Below are 19,822 nucleotides of genomic sequence, written 5' to 3' on the forward strand. Positions count from 1 at the left end.
ACATCATAATTATTTTGTTGTTGTTTTTTCCAAAATACATAAAAGAGGAGTTGGTAATTGATTGAACAATGTTTTTCTGCTCGGTTTCTTCTATACGTATTTAGGTGTATGTATATATATATATATATATTTGATGTCACTTTGTATTATTGCTATGCTGTCTTTTTATGAACTGCATCAAATGATCAAACACAGATGAAGAAGAACTGGTGTGTTAATTGACCATCAAAACAATGGGGCCAACAAAGATAAATAAAAAAACGGCGCAAAAGTATCAACTTTGTATTTGTCTTTTGGTGATGGTTCGCACATTCGCAGCCAACGGCGTTTCCTACAATCTGATACTGTGCATCCCTCGTGTGGATAACTAAAGAACTGCGGCTGCAAAAGCTAACCCCGGGAAAATAAAGACTGGCACTTTGATTGGACATCGATGAAAGGTCCTGCACATATTTATAATCATGTTATGGCAATTTCATGTAGGAGACAACAGGCTTAAATTTCGAGGAAATGTATTTAGACTTATTTAGAAATGTCAAGGAAATTTATTATAGAGGCTATTGCTCTATAATAGTTTTGGTACAATCCTACTTCATTTATAGTAGGCCTACCCATTGTGATTACCTCCTACCTGAGTGCTGCTTGTTCTGCAGTTGCCTCTGTATAGATAAACATCATGATAGTGTGTTTTAAAAAGTGATAGCCCTGTAATTACAAGGGCCATTTTTTAAATATTTGTCCTTCTGAAAACAACTTTTCAATGGGTCATCCAATGGATTTAAGCCGTCCCTATATGGCCAATGATTGGACAATAGAATGAGCAAATAGGCAAAATATTTGAAAATGTGTTGCTGTCTGTGACTCCAGCCAGAGGTGGTGCCAGGAGGTAGAACTCCTGGCAAGAATTCCAGGAACCCTTTATCTAGGGAGTCCCTCTCTGCTTCCTTACATCAATAACAAAGAGAAATTTAAGATTAATTTGAGCATGAGTATGTAGCATATTTTTTTATTTAAATCTTACACTTGGAACTCAAGTTGTTTACCTAATGTCATCCAATTTAATGTTTTATTTTTTTAAGGATGGAATAATAGCTTTATGATCTTATAAAGAAATTGTATTTATTAATGTCACGACAAATATCGACACGACAAATATCCATTAGTTGGAGTCCTAAAGTAGTCCTAAAGTTGTCTTTAGGGAACCAAACTTTTTTTTGTGTGCAAAAAGATAATCAACAATCATCAGAACAAACAAATTGAACTTGAAAATAATAATGTAATAATAAATAATCATGAGATGAAAGAAACACAGATTACGATGAAAAGATATTTCCCAAAATGTATCACATTTGGTTGGAAATATTTTTATTTGGAAATATTGAGTTAGATGCAATATCAGTTTTTAACGTACCATATATGGCCATTGAGATTTTGGCCGAGCTCATTGAATGCTCAACTTGGCTGTTGATATACTATATGATAAACCTGTCAGATAACCTGGTTATCAAACAATCATTTTGCCAATCTTCTTATTTCAAGTGTCCAGTAAACAGAAAAAAATAAATGTGCCAGACTGTGTCATGCAGTGTAAATAATTATATAATTCTACACATCCTTAACAATTGTTCCAGTTTTTTTGTCATTATATTACAGGTTAACATGATAATCCAAATGAACAAAAATGTCAACCGTTGACAATAAAGAGTAGAAAGTCCCAGAGAAACACAGCTTTCTTTCTCGACAGGAAACTTCATAGCAAATGTCAGTAGATCCTCGCCATTTGAATAAAAACATAGGGCAGTGTGTCACATCCCACCCTCCATCTGCTGCTTTTTCCATAGACCGAACAGGTAGCCCAGCATCTGCAGCCAAGGTAGGACTATGACGGGTGTGTCTCGCAACACTCACAGATCAACACCCGCCCCAGGTCACTTTTGGGATGTGTCCTTTCCGAACTAAGGCACCGTGCCTCAGTGACATAAGCTGAATTGGACACCATTCCTGACATTTTATGCACTGACATACTCATTTTTGATAGTAGTGTCATCCTAGTCCACATAATTGTCCTCAAGGTACCAACCACGCCAAGCAGAGGTCCTCCACTCCGAATGAGGGTGGATCAGTGGATTTCGATGTGGACCTATGGATAGAACATATTCGATGTGAATCTTTAGAAAACATTTTCTTGTATTTTAAAGCAAGAAGCAGATGACTAGGCAATGCATCAATGAATAATACATGTCACTCCCCACACAACTATTCACCGCCAAGGAGATATGCTATTGTGTTTAGGATAATGCAATTGTTGTACGTTAGGAAAAAAACCACAACATGTGACTAAACGACATTAGTCTAGTCGATTGGAACAGCACAATAAACTTGACGATCTTGACTCAATGTCTAGACCGGTTGGTTAGTAATGGTTAGCGTATGGGCATAGGATGCGCCTGGTCAGTATTTCCATTTGATTTCCATTTCAAAAATCAGGATTACCTGTAATCTCACATTGAACATCATCGACGCGATGAGGTAAATATAGGGGAACCTGATTCTCAGACGCCATGCGAGATCAAAAAATATCAACAAAGTCCTCGTCAACCCTTTGGAAAACACTCCATAGGACCGACCGGCGGATCCCGAAAATCTTAAAACTAAATACGACAGACCCGCCATAAAACGAAGTCAACAACACAATGGCAAATGCTACCGTATTGTTAAGGTGTACCCACTTAACTAACAGAAATACGGTACATTCGAGTTCATATTTATGTCATTGACACGCTATCAATTTTCGTTATTGCTGGTACATTTGAAGTGGCTACTCCACCCAAAACCGACGGCTGCTCTCGTTTTGGTCATTCCGAGGACTTTTACAGGGACACAAGGATGTTGAGTTCAGTTTGTTTAAGAGACGTCACTTCCTCCACTGTGTGTGCGCGTGTGTGTGCGTGCGTGTGTGTGCGTGTGTGTGTGTGTGTGTGTGTGTGTGTGTGTGTGTGTGTGTGTGTGTGTGTGTGTGTGTGTGTGTGTGTGTGTGTGTGTGTGTGTGTGTGTGTGTGTGTGTGTGTGTGTGTGTGTGTGTGTGTGTGTGTCACAACCAAAGCGGTCCGCAATAAATGTATTATAATAAATTAAAATGTTTTAACGAGTATTGGTAATTGCTTTCTTTCCTCTGATGGTCCTACATTATTCATTTAGAATGACGGCTATAATGTCAACATGCGAACAAGGTGGTGTGATGGAAAGTTACTCTAAATTGCCCCTGTGAAAGGTCTGTGTGGGCGTAGCCTAGCCTGGTCGGCTAGCTGGTTGTATAGGTGTACCGGATACAGCATAGTGTGTGTGGCTGCCTCAGGTTTTTTTTTCCTGTCAGGGGTGGTGGCCGTTGATGTTTTGCTACATAGCCTCCACTCTGCATGACAAGCTCTCTAAAGCATGGGAATGTTGGGAGGTGAATTTTCCGCAAAGTGATTCGAAAGTTAATTCATAACTTATTGTATTATCTCAAAGAAGTACACTGCACCCGATGGTATTATTCTGTGGAGTTACACTGTGATCCGCGAGGCTGTTCTGGGAGTTTTAACAGCAACCAAGTTCGGACAAAAGAGTCGTGCGCTATCGTTAGCCGGGTGCCGAGCAGCTCCAGAAGACATTCCTGCAGCCAGCGCGATGCAGGCCATAAAGTGTGTCGTTGTAGGGGACGGGTAAGAACAAGCCAGTTATGTTGTTGTATCCCCCTACATGAAGGACTATGATGTATCAAGCACAGCTAGAACATGTCTTGATCAAGTGCAGGTCGTTCATGGTATTTATGAATAATTTAAGACAATTTGAGCCAACAATTAAGTGTTATGTAGGTTACCTGTCTCCACCTGTAACAGACAGTTACCTGCTTTCTTTGTATAACCACATCAGAGAGACCTTTTAAGAATCGTTTTGACTTTATTGCACACCAGACCAGTACCAATAGATGTTCATTTACCAATCGATTTTATATATATTTTTACTTTACACCATAATGCATATTCTGGTTTAGCTATGAACAAAACTATTTATGAAATCCTTTGTAGTGCACTGAAAGAATCCAGTTAATCCAAATAATTGTATTCGTGCGTGTAACTTTTGTTCTCCAGATATTTTGAATGGAAATCAGTTCCCAAACAGGTCGTGTGTGTGTGTGTGTGTGTGTGTGTGTGTGTGTGTGTGTGTGTGTGTGTGTGTGTGTGTGTGTGTGTGTGTGTGTGTGTGTGTGTGTGTGTGTGTGTGTGTGTGTGTGTGTGTGTGTGTGTGTGTGTGTGTGTGTGTGTGTGTGTGAAGAAACATCTGGGGAAACTCTTGTTGTCGCTCTGTACAGAACGGCGTCTCGCCAGAGCAGCGAACGGTGGCGAGGTTAGAACGAGCTACAGCTGTTTAGTCAGTACTCTGTTGACTGACTCGTAATATTCAACTTGGTCTTGTGGGTGTGGTAAATACCAAAGTTGGAGAGTCACTACGGGAATACTTCAACCACACTAGCAACCTTGCTGGCCAATGGCCATGAAAGAAATGTAGGTGCAAAAATGCTTTAATTACCATGCAATTAAAGCTCTTCAGACATTCAAAACACACCATGATTATCGTTGTCAAACCAGTGATGGTAATCTCAACCCGTCCTGGGGTGGTGGTGGGAAAACGGTACTTTTATTTTTTCATAATTAAAAAGACAAAAGTCTGCCCACTGACGAAAGTTACTGGATGACTGGATCCCTTCAGGGAGTGAACGATGCAGTCCTAAGGGACAAGACTTTAGACTTTAGAATAATGTAATGCGTTACTGTTTCTGTGTTTTGGGGGAGTAAGTCCTGGAATGCTGAAACTTGTCTTTCTTCCTCCCAACCTCAGAGCTGTGGGGAAAACATGTCTACTCATCAGCTACACCACCAACGCCTTCCCTGGAGAGTACATCCCCACTGTGTGAGTATCTGTTGGGCGACGTCACTGTTTATTTATGTAAAAAAAAAACAGTAAAGAAAACCTGAAAATTTTATTTTTACTGATGCCACATAGGCTGTCCATCAATGTTGCCTGATCATGTATTTTTATTTTTATTTATTTTTTTTATATAAGTTTGCATACATATAAGATAATGAATAGACATGTCATTCCATAAAGTCCTCACATTATCTTATTGTCAAACAGGTACATTTAAACCAAGGTCACTTTTTCCATTGTAATGGAAAAAAAAAATAGAAAATATGGAAGTAAGTATGTGTTCATGACACACATCGCATTCATTTGCCAATTTGTGAAATTTTGTTCATTCTATACATTGATCAAACAAGATGAATGGATTCTTACATCAAAGTAAACCACTTGGAGTAAATATTCTCCTTAAGAAAAAAAAAAGTATCCGATTTTTATAATGTATCACATAACTCATGCAAGTAATAAAAATAATCAAATCAGTAAACTGCTTTGATAATTTTTATTACTTGCATGATTCTTTCAGTTTTTGGGTTGTATCCTTAAGTGTGTGTGTGTGTGTGTGTGTGTGTGTGTGTGTGTGTGTGTGTGTGTGTGTGTGTGTGTGTGTGTGTGTGTGTGTGTGTGTGTGTGTGTGTGTGTGTGTGTGTGTGTGTACCCAAAACTAACCCAAACACCATCTCACCCTAAAGGTTCGATAACTACTCGGCCAACGTGATGGTAGATGGGAAGCCGGTCAACCTGGGCCTTTGGGACACAGCGGGACAAGAGGACTACGACCGACTCCGCCCACTGTCCTACCCACAGACGGTACAACACTGGCTAATTACCTACCATTGCACCTATTATTGCACACACAGGTGGTGTTTCTCACAAGAGAAATGCCACGCGTGAGAGATTTGGAGTGGCTTTTATCACACGACAAGCACTGCTCAGCATGTAGAGACCGAGGGCTGTATACATTTATTTATATATATAATGAAGAAGTTGCACTAAAGGGACAACAAACTAACCTGTGGATATTTTTGTTGTTTTGTAATGTTCCTGTTTTTTATTTATTTATCAGCTCTGATTACTTCTTGTCTGTACCCACCAGGATGTGTTCCTCATTTGTTTCTCGCTCGTGAGTCCAGCGTCGTTTGAGAACGTTCGCGTCAAGGTGAGTTGACGTGGGAATCCTTGGCAAAGGGTACCCATTTTACCACCAGGGGGGAGGTTGATTAACCATTATATGACACTTCAAAAACAACCCTCTAGTGACATCCAGATGTACAAAAGAGCAGCCTACCAGTTGGTGAAGTCCACTAGGTAGCAGTGACAGAAAACAATATTTTCTCCAAATGGGACATTATATTCTTGTTGATATGCATATGTTTTAGAGTCCTGCTAGAGTCCAACGCATGTGTCGACAATTTGTCACTTAATTTGTACACTTTTGACGATGTCCACCAGGTTATCTAAAAAAAAAAGGACTTAGACGTAATCTTTATCTATGCAGTGGTTCCCTGAAGTGAATCACCATTGTCCCAACACTCCCATCATCCTGGTGGGAACCAAGCTGGACCTGAGGGAAGACAAGGAGACCTGTGATAAGCTGAGGGATAAGAAGCTCAGCCCCATAACCTATCCCCATGGCCTGGCCATGGCCAAAGAGATCGGTAAGCACACATCCCTGCTGATGAGTTCTCACTGGGCATTGTATTCCAGTTCCAGGGCAGGACAGTGCACTGTTTGACTCAGAGCCAAAAAGTGCTGGGGTTCCTGAACAAGACGTCCACTCCCCTACCTGAAGTGTATACTTAATGAAGTGTATCTAAATTTACTGAAGCAGGATGACTCTATAGTAAATGACTCTATAGTAAACAACACCAGGGCTAAATGAGTCAAGGTGGATCATTTATTTTGAGATTCCAAAAAATCAAGGCCTTGCTTTTATTTATTTAATTGCATCTTGTATGTCTGCCAAGAGATGATAATTCTGTCTGTAGCATACTCACGTGACAGTGGTTAATCCCCAATGTACATCTGCCCCGTGTTTCCCTTCCCTTCCCAGGGTTGGTGAAGTACCTAGAGTGCTCCGCCCTGACCCAGCGTGGCCTTAAGACGGTGTTTGACGAAGCCATCCGGGCGGTTCTGTGCCCCCCACCGAAAAAGCAGAAGAAGAAGTGTTCACTCCTCTAATCCACCGCCCTCAGCAACCCCACCCAGTGTTATGGGGGCGGAGTGAGTGGTTTGCAAGTCGTCAGGTTAGGAAATTACACCGGAAAACCCTACTCATCTAACAGACTTTACTGCTACGATGTTCTTCTGCCTTTTACAACCCTCTTTCATGACTCAGCAGTGCCAACAATTCCAATCAGATTTTGATGTAGTGTAGTTAGTTTCCAGGACATGACCCTGTATTCTCCATCTATAGCTTGCTACCACGCACGCGCATTTAGTAGGGGCCATAAAATGGTGATGACAATGTGATACAATTCCTGTGGCCTTTAGTAGGTAGTGCACTAATGGACCATGGAATGTTTGAATTTGTTCGCCCACTGGGATTCCATTTTGTTTGTTTACAGTCGTAGTGGTTTCTTTTGATTGGAAACAGATGTTGCCAAATACATTCTGCAGATATGAAATGCTGTTTTTAAGTAGACAATGCTTTGTTGTCTCAAATGTACACCTCCATGTGTAGTGAATTATTTTTTGTTGCACAATTTTCTGCTGATGGTGGATCAGCTTTGAGATTGAAGGGATTTTATTGGTCCCATTAAGATTTTATGAGTGCAGTCACCGAAGTAATAAACGGGCTAACTTGTAGTAAATGTATATGAAATGAATGTGCTCATAATATTCTCAATCTACCATAAACTTAAAACCATGAGTGCTTCTTATGTCCCATTCCAAGCACATCAATAACATCAAGTGCATATTGTGAGGTGTCTCAGATCTAATGTTATACGATCTAGAACACAATTGTTTGATTAATTTGACCTGGGAACAGGGGGTTCCCAGTATTGTCTGACTATGCCTCTTGGGCCCTCTACACTACAGCATACTGTATTCTTAATTCTGAATGTTGTATTAGGGTATTTAACTATATTTGGGTGAAGGGCAACAAAACCAGAGTAGCCTTTGGTTTAAACATGGGCATTTTTTTTTTTACTTGATTTTGTAGCACATTTGATTTTAGCAGTACCACTACTGGTGATGTCACTCTTGATGGCATTTATTGACAGCATCCAAGCTCCTGTCAGACATGGTGTAATATACAGATCTTTTTCATTGTTTGGTTTATTTTTTCCTTCACTAAGTTCACTCACTGTACCGTGAAATTAACTATGAATTAATTTTGTTTACCTCCTACAATTAACACTACCTTAATCTCCCTAAGAGCTTAGCTTTTTGTAATTCTAATATTGTGTATGTGCGACACTGAAAATTACGATTAGAATGCCTTTGTTCATGTTGCATATTTACAAATGTATTAACTACTCGATCAGGGTACATGCCCCACTGTATGGTAATGAGGCATCACACTCCAGTTTATGCCCATGTTGTGACCTTAAGTTTTATGGCTGCAGTAACTTAAAGCCCATATATTGATTGTCATGCTTTATTTTCTTTATCTTTATTTATGTTGTTTTGGTCATGTAAATTCAGAATGAATGTGAAACATTTGAAGGCGTTGAGTGATCAAGATATCTCCAGATCAGGATCATGTTTGTCTGGCAGACTAGAATAACACAATGCAAACTACACAAATAAATGCTTAACATGTCAACTTTAATACATAATATCTGTTCTGTCAACCTAATAATAAGGTCCATTTTAAAATGTATCAACCCACAAGGTTTCATGAAAATAATAATTAAAAAAAAAAGAAAATCATACATATTCATATGCCTTCTTGTTGACATGCATTCACTTTCAGCAAAAGGAGACCACCCACATGTTTTGTCCCAGTTATTCAGTCAACAAAGCGCAACAATGTCCCTGAAGTTGTTGGAATCCTAAAAAATAAAATCACATCCAATATAAAATATATATTTTCTGTACTGTAATTGTATAAAGTTATATTACTTTCTACATATTTATTTGAACATATTGCTCATCTTCAGTTCTTGTTTACAAGATATACATTTGTTTTATATATATATATTTGTTTTGAAGTAGACTTACCTTTGAACCAACTCTGCACCTACAATATCATGGATGTGATATTTCATCTGGAACTTAACTTGAGCATTGGTACGCCTTCCTTCCAGCTGTTCTTTTAATACTTCGCTATACTTTGACTTCTTTATCATGGTGAGCACTGCTTTACGGCCTAATGAAAAAAAAAAATTAAGAGCAAGGTTAATGGAACCTAGCACACAATGGAGGAACTCATACCTTTTCAACAAAGTATGGCATTTTGCAGCCAAGTCTTATACAACAGTACATCTTGCACTATTGTTATTATATGAATCCTCCTCTAGGTTGACAGGCTATTGCATGCATAACCCCTTAATGGATGATAGGCTTACCTGGTGATTTAGTTACACACCACTAAATTGTAACTGAAATGCTGAGCTGTTTGGTGCTACTTTATGAAATGATGGCCAACATGTCCATGCTGGTATGCACAGCTCCCAGTTTCATAAAGCTGGCTGGCCAACAACCATTAGACATTGCTCCATGGAGTGATAACATGCTGGGAGTTAACCCATTTGAGGGTGTTGCCACTTTGGCACAATCCCATCAATTCCTGAACAATCGCATTGTTCCTACATCCATTTATCACTACATTCATGGTCATATGGAAGACAGATGCACTGAAAGCAGTCAGCCAGGCAGGCACTGGAATGACAGGAAAAACCAGATGGTTGTCCCTTAGGTTACAACACCCACCCTGTATCAAATACTTTGTGAATTTCCCAGAGTTGGGGATGGCGAGCCACCAGCTGCCTGCATCCCTCACAGTAAGGACCCCCGACTTCACAAGTTGCCTGGGGAGAGAAAAGCATACAGAACATTTGTGAGGCCGAAAGAAAAACATTCATAACCCACCAAGCAGTTTCAATACTGGTCATAGCTGCATTAGCAATGGGTGTATTCCTTTATTTTGGACAAAACCCTTTAGAATAGAATTAAGTGCTTGCACACTAATCCAACAAACACTAACAAACTATAGAATGTTGGCCAATGCTGATTGCACAGGTTCAAAAACAAGGAAGCATCTCTCAATCAAACCTCTTAGTTAAATTATCTTTATCTTACGATATCCCTATAACTATATCCAAAGTGATTTACAGCAAACTGCTTTGAATAATGGATACACATTGTTAGGAATCATGTGCAAGGAGGCCTACAGGTAGTTCCCGGACACAGGTGATCAAACCAAAAACCTTTCAGATAGGAATCAAACATCCTAGTTGTCACTACAATATGTACACCTACAAATGGATACATAAAAAAAAAAGAATGAGAGCAGTTCCAGCCATACGTTATCGCAGAGTCTGTGAAGAGGAACTCTTTCAGCATCTGGTCTTTGTTGAAGCTCAGATCCGTACAGGCAGGCAACACTCTCTCGAGGAACCTCTCAACCGTTCCTTGTGTGTCTTCGCCCTCTTGTGATGCCAACACTTTGGCTTTATAGTCCGAAGTGAATACAAGTCCAAATGCATCAGAGTCAAAGCCCAGCTGAAACATCAAAATCTCTCCCTTTTCCCGAAGTTCGCTCTGTAAAAGAAGATAAATGCAATGAAAATAAAGTTATGGGGGGAGGGGGGAAGAGAGAGAGAGAGAGAGAGAGAGAGAGAGAGAGAGAGAGAGAGAGAGAGAGAGAGAGAGAGAGAGAGAGAGATCTTAATATTACCAGTTGCCTGTCCACTCTAGTCTTGTCGTCATGTATGCTGTAAAGTTGATGCTTCAGCACAATTTGAGGCAACGTGTCATTGAATATCTTTCTGGGGAACAGCGTCATAAGGTCCAGCAGGGTGGATTTAATGTCCATCGGTCCATCTAAAACGAATATAAGTCAGCATAGCAACAATGAGAAGTGGAAATGTAACTTCAACGAGCCAATTTCTTTCTTACCGTTATTATTGGTAGCCCCAAACTTCTCTGTAAATATTCTTCTTTTCTTCACTTTAAACGTATCTGAAATGAGGGCTCGTTTTCGATTCATATTTATAATGTGGCGTACAATGCCGTTGATGTGGCCTCAAGACTACAATATCAAGCACCCGAGCATCAGCTGGTCCACCTTAAGTGCTTGCTAACGCCAAAACACAAATCTTCTACTTTTCATCAGATCGTAGCTTATCTAATGTAAAGCCATGTATTGACATCGACCATACGTTAATTCATTATATAATTTGAGTGGATTCGTTTCTAGATAACTTAGTTATCATAAATAAAAGCAAACAACGTGTTCAAAACAAACAGTTACAAAACAGAATGAAACTCTTCTTCTGTGGTGTTAAATTGAAGTTGAGTTACACACACACTTCTCCCCCTACTGGTCAACATGAATTATGCATGCCGTACACAACCGGAAGTGCTTTTTAGAACCAGGTCCAGGTAGCATGAGCTAAAAACATTGGACGAAAAATACGATCGCAATTCGTATTAAGTAGCCTTTTCGGGTTGGAACTCATGCAATACTGTGGGTTGACTGTACGCTGCAATGGACCAACATGGACGCAAAGTGAACCCTCCACCCTCCGGTTACAAAAAACACAGAAGAAACATGGATAATGACACTTTGAGTGTAAACCCTAAACTCTTTAGGCCAAGCCGTTCGCCGCACCGAGGTGATCCAGCTCCTCTCTCCTCCTCAGCATCTTCATGCCGGGCTTTGAGTACCAGGCGGCAGTTATACGAAAAACCCTTTCCAGTTTACAAACAGCCTGTGGAAGTGGGCTCTTTTTCACTGGACTCTGAACGTAGGTTCTTCAATGACGCCAGGCAAATTAGATATTTTGTGCAGCCGCCTCCTAAGCCTGACTTTAACCTACGGGATGGCTACAAGGACCGGTTTGTAAAGAGAGACGACGGTGTAAAGGAGAAACTGGATCACATCCTGCGGTGGATTCTAGCCAACAAATCAAAGCTCGAGTCCAGTGTGGCTGCAGCCTCATCATCACCGTAAGTGCTCTGACTACTCATAAGACTTGGGTATCGTCCAATTGTCTTACACACTATAATGTCAAAAACACACTAAAGTGGTCAAAACTATAATCATTAGTATCCGATTACGATTTCAGTGTTAAAAGTGACACACTCACACCAGGTGTGAGTTTACAAGCCGTCATGAAAATCGGCCTCTGTTGACATCCCAAGTGGGCGTTTCCACCTAGATGTGTGCTGGATTGATCAGTCTACCAGCCTACCCGGCCAGTCGACTGTAGCAAACTTGTGGTGTCAGAAGAGGCAGATTTTCAAAACGGCTTGTAACGGCAAATCACACTCACACTTTTTGTATAACATGTCACCTTTAAATGTTCATGTTAATGGTTGTTGGGAGCTTGACTCATGTGATATCGGTCTGTGTTCTAATGCTGTTAGGGCGTTGGGGGTGGACGTTGTCACATGGCGCGGACATCTCACCAAGCTTTTGACCACGCCATACGAGACGCGGGAGGGCTGGCTGCTAGCAGCCACCCTGTTCAGAGGCACCCTTTACCTCAGCGAGGTGGAGACGGAAGCCTCGCGCCGCGACACAGAAAACCGCACAGAGCGGCACGAAGAAATGATGTACTGGGGCTACAAGTTTGAGCAGTACCTATGTGCAGGTAGGCCGACGTACACCTGTAGGTTTAGGGCAAGGTTGTGCATAATCTATATTACAAACCTGCCATGGCTTGACCACACAAAGTAGGAATTGTTTTCCCTTTGGATAAAGGGTTATGCAAAAATAGATGATGACGAGTACATTGTGATGCGGAATCTTCTCTCCGTAGATGATATCAAGGGCTCCCCAGACCCAGGCGGCGTGGTCAATACCAACGAGGCATTCTGCACTGTGGTCCAGACCAAGCTGGCCGACCACAAGCTGCTCTTTTCAGGCGAGGTGGACTGCCGGGACGGAGGGCCCAAGTCCCCTGCGGCCCCTGCCTGCTACATTGAGCTGAAGACCTCGGCGGAGATCTGCACACCCAAACAACGGAGTAACTTCCACAGGTAGGCGGGTTCTGCTGTCCTTCCTGTCTGCAGGAGACTGCACTCTATTGATGCTATTCAGTCATTTAGTAGAAGCAGATTTCCAAGAAGCATCCATAGTCATCAATGATCTTCGATACATTTATGAGCAGGTAGCGGTTGGGCATCTTGCTCTATCTGCTCTACAAGTGGAGTGTGGATGTCAGGGTTTGAACCAGGAACATTTCGGCTAGAAGTCCAATTCTTTAAGCATTTGGGCAATTTATTCAGACCCCCATAGGTAATTTGAACTCATAGATTGCACCTAGATCATTGATTCACATTACAATGGTAGAAAGTTATGCAAGGGTAATATCTGTGCATGCTTTGTGGATTAATTAAGTATTTTACTATATATTGTTGTTGGCAATAGAAAAGGCTTGGCAGTCCAAATTCACGTTACTGGAGAGAGTTTTCTCCCGCCGCCCCCTCCTCCCAAGACTGAAAAGCCACATGGGTTGCCAGGTTGAGACACTTAACGAACACGAGCGCCAGATGAGCCAAGCCAGCGTTCTGTTTGTGTGCCAATTTTTTAATATCTGGCAACCCATGGTCTGAATCATGACACACATAGGCCAACACAATAATTATTTTTTAATTTCCAGTTGTCCTTCTCCTTGGTGGTTGCTTTTGTCTTCAGGTTCAAGCTGCTCAAGTGGTGGGCCCAGTCCTTCCTCCCGGGAGTTCCTCGTATCGTCGCAGGCTTCCGGGATCCCGACGGCCTGGTCGTCGGGACCGAGACCATTCACATCTCCCAGATTTCACATCTTATCAAGGTACTGGATGATCAAGCCAGGGCGTGATCATATTGTAGTGACAACTAGGGCGTTTGAATCCAAGCTTAAAGGTTTTTGGTTTGATCACGTGTGTCCGCAGACTACCTGTTGGCCTCCTTGCACAAGATTCCTAACCCTGTGTATTATTCAAAGCAGTTCACTGTAATTTGCTTTGGATAGATATATATATATATATATATATATATAAGTATATAAAGATAAACATAACATAATTAAGGTTTTATTTAGAGATGCTTGCACACTGGGCCAGCCTGCCATAGCCATTGATGGCTGTTTGTTTTTTAACCTGGTCTCATTAGGAAGTTCCCTTCCCTGTCGATTGCTCGACAAAATGGAAACTTCATGGCCCTCTATTCTGTTTTATGATTTTTTTTTTCAGAATGAATACAACTGCTGGAAACCCACCGTGTGTATGAACTTCTGCTGTGAGTTTTTGTCCTTCGTCCGGATGGTGGTCAGAGAGGACAGCCCCAGGTGAGCCACAGTGGTGTGGAGAGATATTTCGTGTGCTGAATGCCTGGAACCATGATACTAAAATAATCACCCAAATCTTAGCTCAATGTCAAATGTCAGTGGATAAGAATAATCAGGTAAAATTGGCAAAGAAAGAAAATTGATGTGGTTGTATATGGTAGACTGTAGATGGGGTTATATTTGCTTGAAGACATAACCTTATTAAAGCATACATAAATTATAAAAAATGTTTAACCATTTTAGAGGGAACATTTGAAATGTTCACTGCATTGATCTTCCTTTGAGAGGGCAATGCTCTATCAGTCCTTTAAGCGAGTGATTCATTTCCCCTGCAGGGTGGTTCATCTGTTCTCCTGGGACCCCCACCAAGACGTGACCTACACCGTTCACCGAGACTCCATCTACTGCTTCCTCCCTCCCTGGTATGTGGAGGGGATGGGGTCACCACACTGACCCCAGCCGAACCAGGCCCCTCCCCTTGGGGAGGGGCCCAACTGGTTAACCTCCAAGAGACTGTCTGTCAATGCAAGCCTACTATTACCCAGAGACTTTGATCACAAATATTTGTTGGTCTGTTTAGCAGAGGTGGCTAGATGAGGCATCACTTGTCATATGGGATGTTGTGGGGTTCCACCAGACTGAAAGAATTTTATTAAGGTAACAGCACCGTAATAACAGAACAATGCCACTGTATGCTTGGTTCTCCCTTTTTATTCCCAGGCTCACAAGCAATATGTGACTGTTCCAAAACAATTATTGTTCAATCATCCAGACATTAGTAAATGTAAAAAAGGCAAAGGCAACTCTTCATGTAATTATTGCGTTAACATGATTACATATCAGTAAATGTGACATAAAAAATGTTTATGGAATATTACAATAACATAATGCGACTGTGTACAGAATTTTATAATAAATTATGTGGATTTTTCAAACTATTTGCATACTGTTCAGTTACTGTTCAGTTTGCCTGAGATGTAATGAGAAATACCTTTTGTAAAGACAAGTTAGATAAACAGCTTTAGCAAACAACAAAAATATCTATTCAATATTTTCTTTCCAAACTTAAGACATCATTTGAGCAGAGTGAACTTACAGAAGATCAGAACATATATACATGCCCCTTTGGTCTTTTTCCTATACCCAGTGTATAGTTATGAACTTGGGTAAAGCCATTGGCTGACTTGCACCCAACATAACAGTTAACGTTGGAGTGACAACTCATGAAGCAGCAAACTACCGGCAATACCTTCAAGGTGAGGAATCATTAACTTTGTGCTACCTATGACTCCAATTGTTTCAAAATAGTTAAGACAACACACAGAAATAATAAATTAAGTTTAAGTCATTTTTAGTTGAACTAGGAGAAATACTCCTGTTTGATGTTTCTTAGTATTAAGAAACCACATGGAGTGCATTCCTTTCAATTTACATCAGTAAAAAAAAATAAAGGACCATTAGGACTACTATGCCCAACAAGACAAAAGGGATTATTTGATTAAAAGCCAACCCCCAGAGCTCATTTCTCATTGGCTATGGATAAAGGATGACAATCTTAGACTTTATCAGCTCTCCAATCCCAAACTCATCACCACGACTGATTCCATTAGTAAAAAAGCATGGCTAATAGTGCTTTGTCAGTGCTAGGGTACCACAACCCCCCGTCATTCATTGGCGAGCCAGGGATTCATTCTCTGGTTGAGGTCAGCACATCTCAGGTAAGCAATTCAACTGGACAGAGGGGTAATCGTCATCAGTGCTTCATGGCCTTGTTGATGCGCATCACTTTAAATGTGGCTGTGGTGATCTTCTCGTACACCACAAACATGAGGGCAGCCGTCAGTACCGTCTGCAACAGCTTGGCCTCCAGTCCTTTGTACAGGCCAAGGAAACCATGTTTCCTGTGTTCAAGATGACAGATTTCAGGCAACTTCAAAAAGCTATCATGTAATATGTGTGGGTTATGGTACTAATAGACCTTTATCACAATAGAAAAATAATAGTAGGAGGTGAAAAAAGGTGTAGCTCATAGGTTAATTATGGATCCGTGGGTCTGAAAAACTATGGTCACGTGGGATTACATCTCCTTCTTTCTTCACAAACCTGAGCCATATTAAAAAAAGTTGAAGCCATACTAAAATTTCAGAAAATAATTATTGATTCTCTAGCTGAGCTAATGGTTATGATCAGGCTTGAGCAAGCCAGCACCTTGTAACCATAGCTAAAGTCCCATACATTTGCAGTTTTGATCTCAAACCTAATGTTTATTATTATTTAATTATCAATTTGATAAATAAAGCAAAAGTAGGATACATATTTAAAACAATGACGATGACGGTTCAAAGATCCCTGATCCCTGGGCTAAGTAACAAAAAACCTTGACTTACTTGATTCTATCCATCAGCAGGGCCACTACACTTCGCAAACTTGCAAATGCTCCTCCCTTACCATCGCCCTTGTACTGGCCAAACTGGTGAACAAACAGGTCCATTTCAGGATTCTATGGTTACAGATTTTATAAAGTTAGTGATATAGATATTGTTTAATTTAGATGCAGTCTTAGTTTTACCCTGAGAATGGCCTGCACTGTCTGCAGAGGATAGGTTCCCGTGGTAGCAACAGCCTTGGCAACGGCCCCAATCACAAAGATTTCTGCCGATGTTATCTGTAACACACACACAAACACTTTTTCAATACATAAATGAACGCATCTTCTTGTTATAGCCTTCAACTAAAATCAAATAAACCTACAACCAGAACAATAGCTAACAAAAAATATCTTGGGGACTTGTTGACCTTCAAACCGTTAAAAAATAAATAAGAAAAGTAAACAAGGATCCCAGGGGGAAATTGTCTCTCTTTCTCCTCACCGCCCGGCCTCCTTTGCCCGCCTTCCTCTTCATGGCCTCATAGAACATGAACTGCACAGCTGGGTTGAAGACCAGGATGAGGGAAGGCAGCATGCTGTTCCACAGGGTGGCCACGCCCTCTTCTGATATGATTCGGTAGAAGGCATCTGGGAGGCAAGGGAGGAGGGGTCAAATATAAGATAGAGTGGATATGCTTCATCCATCCCAGATGGGAAACTCGTGTCATAGCAGAAAGTACAACACAGAGAAAAAAAAATATATATATACTTTTAAAAATATTCTTTAACAATATATACACATGATAGAGATCATTGACAGCTGTAATAGACAGGGGCATTGAGTCGCTACATAATTGAAAATAACATTAAAGTCATAATGCTAAGATGAAACAATGTGAGCAAGCTACCCACCGAAGATGCCTGTGTAGTGTGTCTGCCGGAGGGCCTCGTTTCTGAATTTGGCCCCCTGTAGCTTCAGCCGCGTATTGACCACCCACATTGGTGTGGTCAGGATCACATTAACTGCCCCTGGATGAAGAACATACAGATGTCAGCCATCATACTCAGTGTTTCCCATACATAGACCAATGTGTGGCGCAGCGCCACAGATTCAACAACGAGTGCCACAAATTGATTCCGCTTTTTTTATTTTAACGCGATTTTTAAGTATAAATATCTCACGCTCTCACAGCAAATGTCACGCCAAAAAAAGAAAAATACCCGTTAGATCTCTCGTTGCTTCGGACGAGCGCTAAATTGCTCTTCCCCCCCCCCAACAATCCCGTCCGCCCGCAATCCAACACAACAATCCCGTCCGCCCGCAATCCAACACGATAATCCCATCCGCCCGCAATCCAACTCCCCCACCCTGTTATAATGTAAGCATTATAAAATTCTACAGTCTCACTCCGGCCAAAATCCAAAAGTTGCCAACCCTGCAGGGGGGCACCACACATTGCTACCTGGTCTGTGGGAAACACTGATACTGCAAGCCCCTTTTGATTCCCCACTTTCTGCTGTACTCCTACCACCACATGCTCTCCATATGACTGAATCAAGGCCCCAAGATGCATCTAAAAATGTACTAATTAGTAGACACCTTGTAAAGAAAATGAACTTGCTCGCAAACAGTGAAATTTGTTTTTAGATACATGTCCATAAGGAGCAGGAAGAGGATTGGGCGTTTGGCTCAAAGATGCCTACAGCTCGGCGGCAGACATTGGAGATTCTTCTCACCTGACACAACGCCCATGAGCAGGTCTCTAGCCGGCCTTGGCCTCCCCGGGCCTGCGCTGGCCAGCTTCTTCAGAGCATTGAAGGTGTAGAAGTAGACAAAGTTGGAGCAGCAGAGACTGGAGATGACTGGGAACCATCCTCTGTATAGAGACAGTCTGGAAAACAAGCAGTGGACATACATGGCGCATCCCTTGAGCATGACATATGTTGAACTTTTACTTTATAGACTTTTTCCAATGTGTCTAAACAACTGGAATTATGTTCAAAAGAGGATTTCGGTATCATACTTTTGTTTTACCATATGTTTACCTTTTTTAAGATTGTAAAATGGTGTTTTAAATATACTGTGTGTAGTGTATTAGAAATAATAAAAAGGGCATTCAAATGAATGCTTGTGTTTTTGGTCAAGTGTGCTGTGTGTTTATTGCAGTGTAGTGTGTGTTACTGCAATTTCTACTGCAGTTGATTTTTCAAAACAATCTAAGCATTTGGACTATGACACTGCAGCACAAAAACTAAAGCCTTGACCCCGAAGGAAAATATGTTTGCTGTGAGATTATGTGTTATGAAACACTACTCACACGCCTTCCTCCTTTGCAATCTCAGCCAGGATGACTGGGGTGGATTTAGACATTCGATTTTCATCAACTGAGAACACATTTAGTACATTTAAAGTGAAACTTTATATACAACAATCCTATAGTAGAGCACCATTAAATAAGGTGTTTTATAATAGATAATAATTCAGTATATAATAGAAACAATAGAATCTGCGAGCACAGGTTTTGAGCTCAGCAGGGCTGCTATCTTTTGGTCTCTCCTAAAAGACCCCTAACTCACCCTGTAGTCGAAGCCTGGCTGTGTCCAGAGGAAAGAAGACGCTCATTGCTGTCACGCTTCCCTACATTGGGGACAATGAAGTGTAATGTTTAACTGACGGACAAGATATTAAGTCAACCAATCTTGGTGACATCAGGGCGACAATTCCGTTGACGAAACATTTGAACAAATGCCTTAAAGTACAATGGTTGAAATGGTTCGTGTACGTGAATGTGTTTTCTCACCACTGCCCCCGCTACCGCATGAACGAGCGTCTCGTAGGACAAGATACTTATAGAAGAACCGGTGTTTGACATTTCTGCACTTGCTAGACGAGGATGGATAGCCAATCAAATATAAATTGCTTGGTACAGAGCAATTTATGAAAACTAGGTAGATATATGATACGGTCCCTCTTTGCGTTGAGTTAAGCAAAACCTAAACAACGGAATCATCTGAAGTATCCTTACTGATGCGAGTCCTTCTGTGG

At 41.1% G+C, this 19,822-nt stretch overlaps 5 protein-coding genes across 5 annotated transcripts; 2 read left to right on the top strand and 3 right to left on the bottom strand.

Moving 5' to 3' along the window:
• Positions 1-1,198: 1,198 nt before the first annotated feature.
• smim10l3 (small integral membrane protein 10 like 3) lies at positions 1,199-2,831 on the bottom strand. The gene is made up of 2 exons (XM_084488672.1): positions 2,494-2,831; positions 1,199-2,140 (listed from the first exon to the last, which is right to left on the bottom strand). Exons 1-2 carry the CDS (start codon positions 2,671-2,673, stop codon positions 2,120-2,122), a joined length of 201 nt encoding a protein of 66 aa, XP_084344798.1. The 5' UTR covers positions 2,674-2,831; the 3' UTR covers positions 1,199-2,119.
• Positions 2,832-3,375: 544 nt separating this feature from the next.
• rac1b (Rac family small GTPase 1b) lies at positions 3,376-7,531 on the top strand. Its single transcript, XM_084488275.1, has 6 exons — positions 3,376-3,704; positions 4,882-4,953; positions 5,655-5,772; positions 6,059-6,121; positions 6,461-6,620; positions 7,016-7,531. Exons 1-6 carry the CDS (start codon positions 3,670-3,672, stop codon positions 7,141-7,143), a joined length of 576 nt encoding a protein of 191 aa, XP_084344401.1. The 5' UTR covers positions 3,376-3,669; the 3' UTR covers positions 7,144-7,531.
• Positions 7,532-7,667: 136 nt separating this feature from the next.
• On the bottom strand, positions 7,668-11,387 carry LOC311378872 (inactive serine/threonine-protein kinase 19-like). Its single transcript, XM_084488274.1, has 6 exons — positions 11,032-11,387; positions 10,811-10,956; positions 10,439-10,674; positions 9,844-9,941; positions 9,133-9,280; positions 7,668-8,963 (listed from the first exon to the last, which is right to left on the bottom strand). The coding sequence occupies exons 1-6, from the start codon at positions 11,120-11,122 to the stop codon at positions 8,921-8,923; spliced, it is 762 nt and encodes a 253-aa protein (XP_084344400.1). The 5' UTR covers positions 11,123-11,387; the 3' UTR covers positions 7,668-8,920.
• Positions 11,388-11,512: 125 nt separating this feature from the next.
• On the top strand, positions 11,513-15,334 carry dxo (decapping exoribonuclease). The gene is made up of 6 exons (XM_084488360.1): positions 11,513-12,084; positions 12,505-12,731; positions 12,900-13,119; positions 13,778-13,913; positions 14,314-14,408; positions 14,744-15,334. The coding sequence occupies exons 1-6, from the start codon at positions 11,624-11,626 to the stop codon at positions 14,859-14,861; spliced, it is 1,257 nt and encodes a 418-aa protein (XP_084344486.1). The 5' UTR covers positions 11,513-11,623; the 3' UTR covers positions 14,862-15,334.
• Positions 15,335-16,154: 820 nt separating this feature from the next.
• Positions 16,155-19,726, bottom strand: slc25a17l (solute carrier family 25 member 17-like). The gene is made up of 9 exons (XM_084488719.1): positions 19,578-19,726; positions 19,354-19,414; positions 19,095-19,161; positions 18,514-18,668; positions 17,689-17,805; positions 17,279-17,424; positions 16,978-17,073; positions 16,796-16,878; positions 16,155-16,309 (listed from the first exon to the last, which is right to left on the bottom strand). Exons 1-9 carry the CDS (start codon positions 19,647-19,649, stop codon positions 16,162-16,164), a joined length of 945 nt encoding a protein of 314 aa, XP_084344845.1. The 5' UTR covers positions 19,650-19,726; the 3' UTR covers positions 16,155-16,161.
• Between the last annotated feature and the right edge of the window lie 96 nt (positions 19,727-19,822).

This window comes from Micromesistius poutassou (genome assembly GCF_964030765.1).
Source record: "Micromesistius poutassou genome assembly, chromosome: 1".
Classification (NCBI taxonomy): Eukaryota; Metazoa; Chordata; class Actinopteri; order Gadiformes; family Gadidae; genus Micromesistius; species Micromesistius poutassou.

Bases quoted from the DNA above. Each gene is read 5' to 3' on its own strand.
- dxo (XM_084488360.1), top strand. From the start codon at position 11,624: ATGGACCAACATGGACGCAAAGTGAACCCTCCACCCTCCGGTTACAAA. The intron at 12,085-12,504 runs GTAAGTGCTCTG...TAATGCTGTTAG, and splicing joins GCTGCAGCCTCATCATCACC to GGCGTTGGGGGTGGACGTTG. The intron at 14,409-14,743 runs GTGAGCCACAGT...TTTCCCCTGCAG, and splicing joins GTCAGAGAGGACAGCCCCAG to GGTGGTTCATCTGTTCTCCT.
- smim10l3 (XM_084488672.1), bottom strand. From the start codon at position 2,673: ATGGCGGGTCTGTCGTATTTAGTTTTAAGATTTTCGGGATCCGCCGGT. The intron at 2,141-2,493 runs GTAATCCTGATT...TTCTATCCATAG, and splicing joins TGTTCAATGTGAGATTACAG to GTCCACATCGAAATCCACTG.
- slc25a17l (XM_084488719.1), bottom strand. From the start codon at position 19,649: ATGTCAAACACCGGTTCTTCTATAAGTATCTTGTCCTACGAGACGCTC. The intron at 19,162-19,353 runs GTGAGTTAGGGG...ATGTGTTCTCAG, and splicing joins AGCCAGGCTTCGACTACAGG to TTGATGAAAATCGAATGTCT. The intron at 17,806-18,513 runs GTGAGAAGAATC...TTCTTCATCCAG, and splicing joins GCTCATGGGCGTTGTGTCAG to GGGCAGTTAATGTGATCCTG.
- LOC311378872 (XM_084488274.1), bottom strand. From the start codon at position 11,122: ATGAATCGAAAACGAGCCCTCATTTCAGATACGTTTAAAGTGAAGAAA. The intron at 10,957-11,031 runs GTAAGAAAGAAA...TATTCGTTTTAG, and splicing joins TGGGGCTACCAATAATAACG to ATGGACCGATGGACATTAAA. The intron at 9,281-9,843 runs GTGGGTGTTGTA...TTTTTTCATTAG, and splicing joins CACAAAGTATTTGATACAGG to GCCGTAAAGCAGTGCTCACC.
- rac1b (XM_084488275.1), top strand. From the start codon at position 3,670: ATGCAGGCCATAAAGTGTGTCGTTGTAGGGGACGG. The intron at 6,122-6,460 runs GTGAGTTGACGT...TTATCTATGCAG, and splicing joins TTGAGAACGTTCGCGTCAAG to TGGTTCCCTGAAGTGAATCA. The intron at 6,621-7,015 runs GTAAGCACACAT...TTCCCTTCCCAG, and splicing joins GGCCATGGCCAAAGAGATCG to GGTTGGTGAAGTACCTAGAG.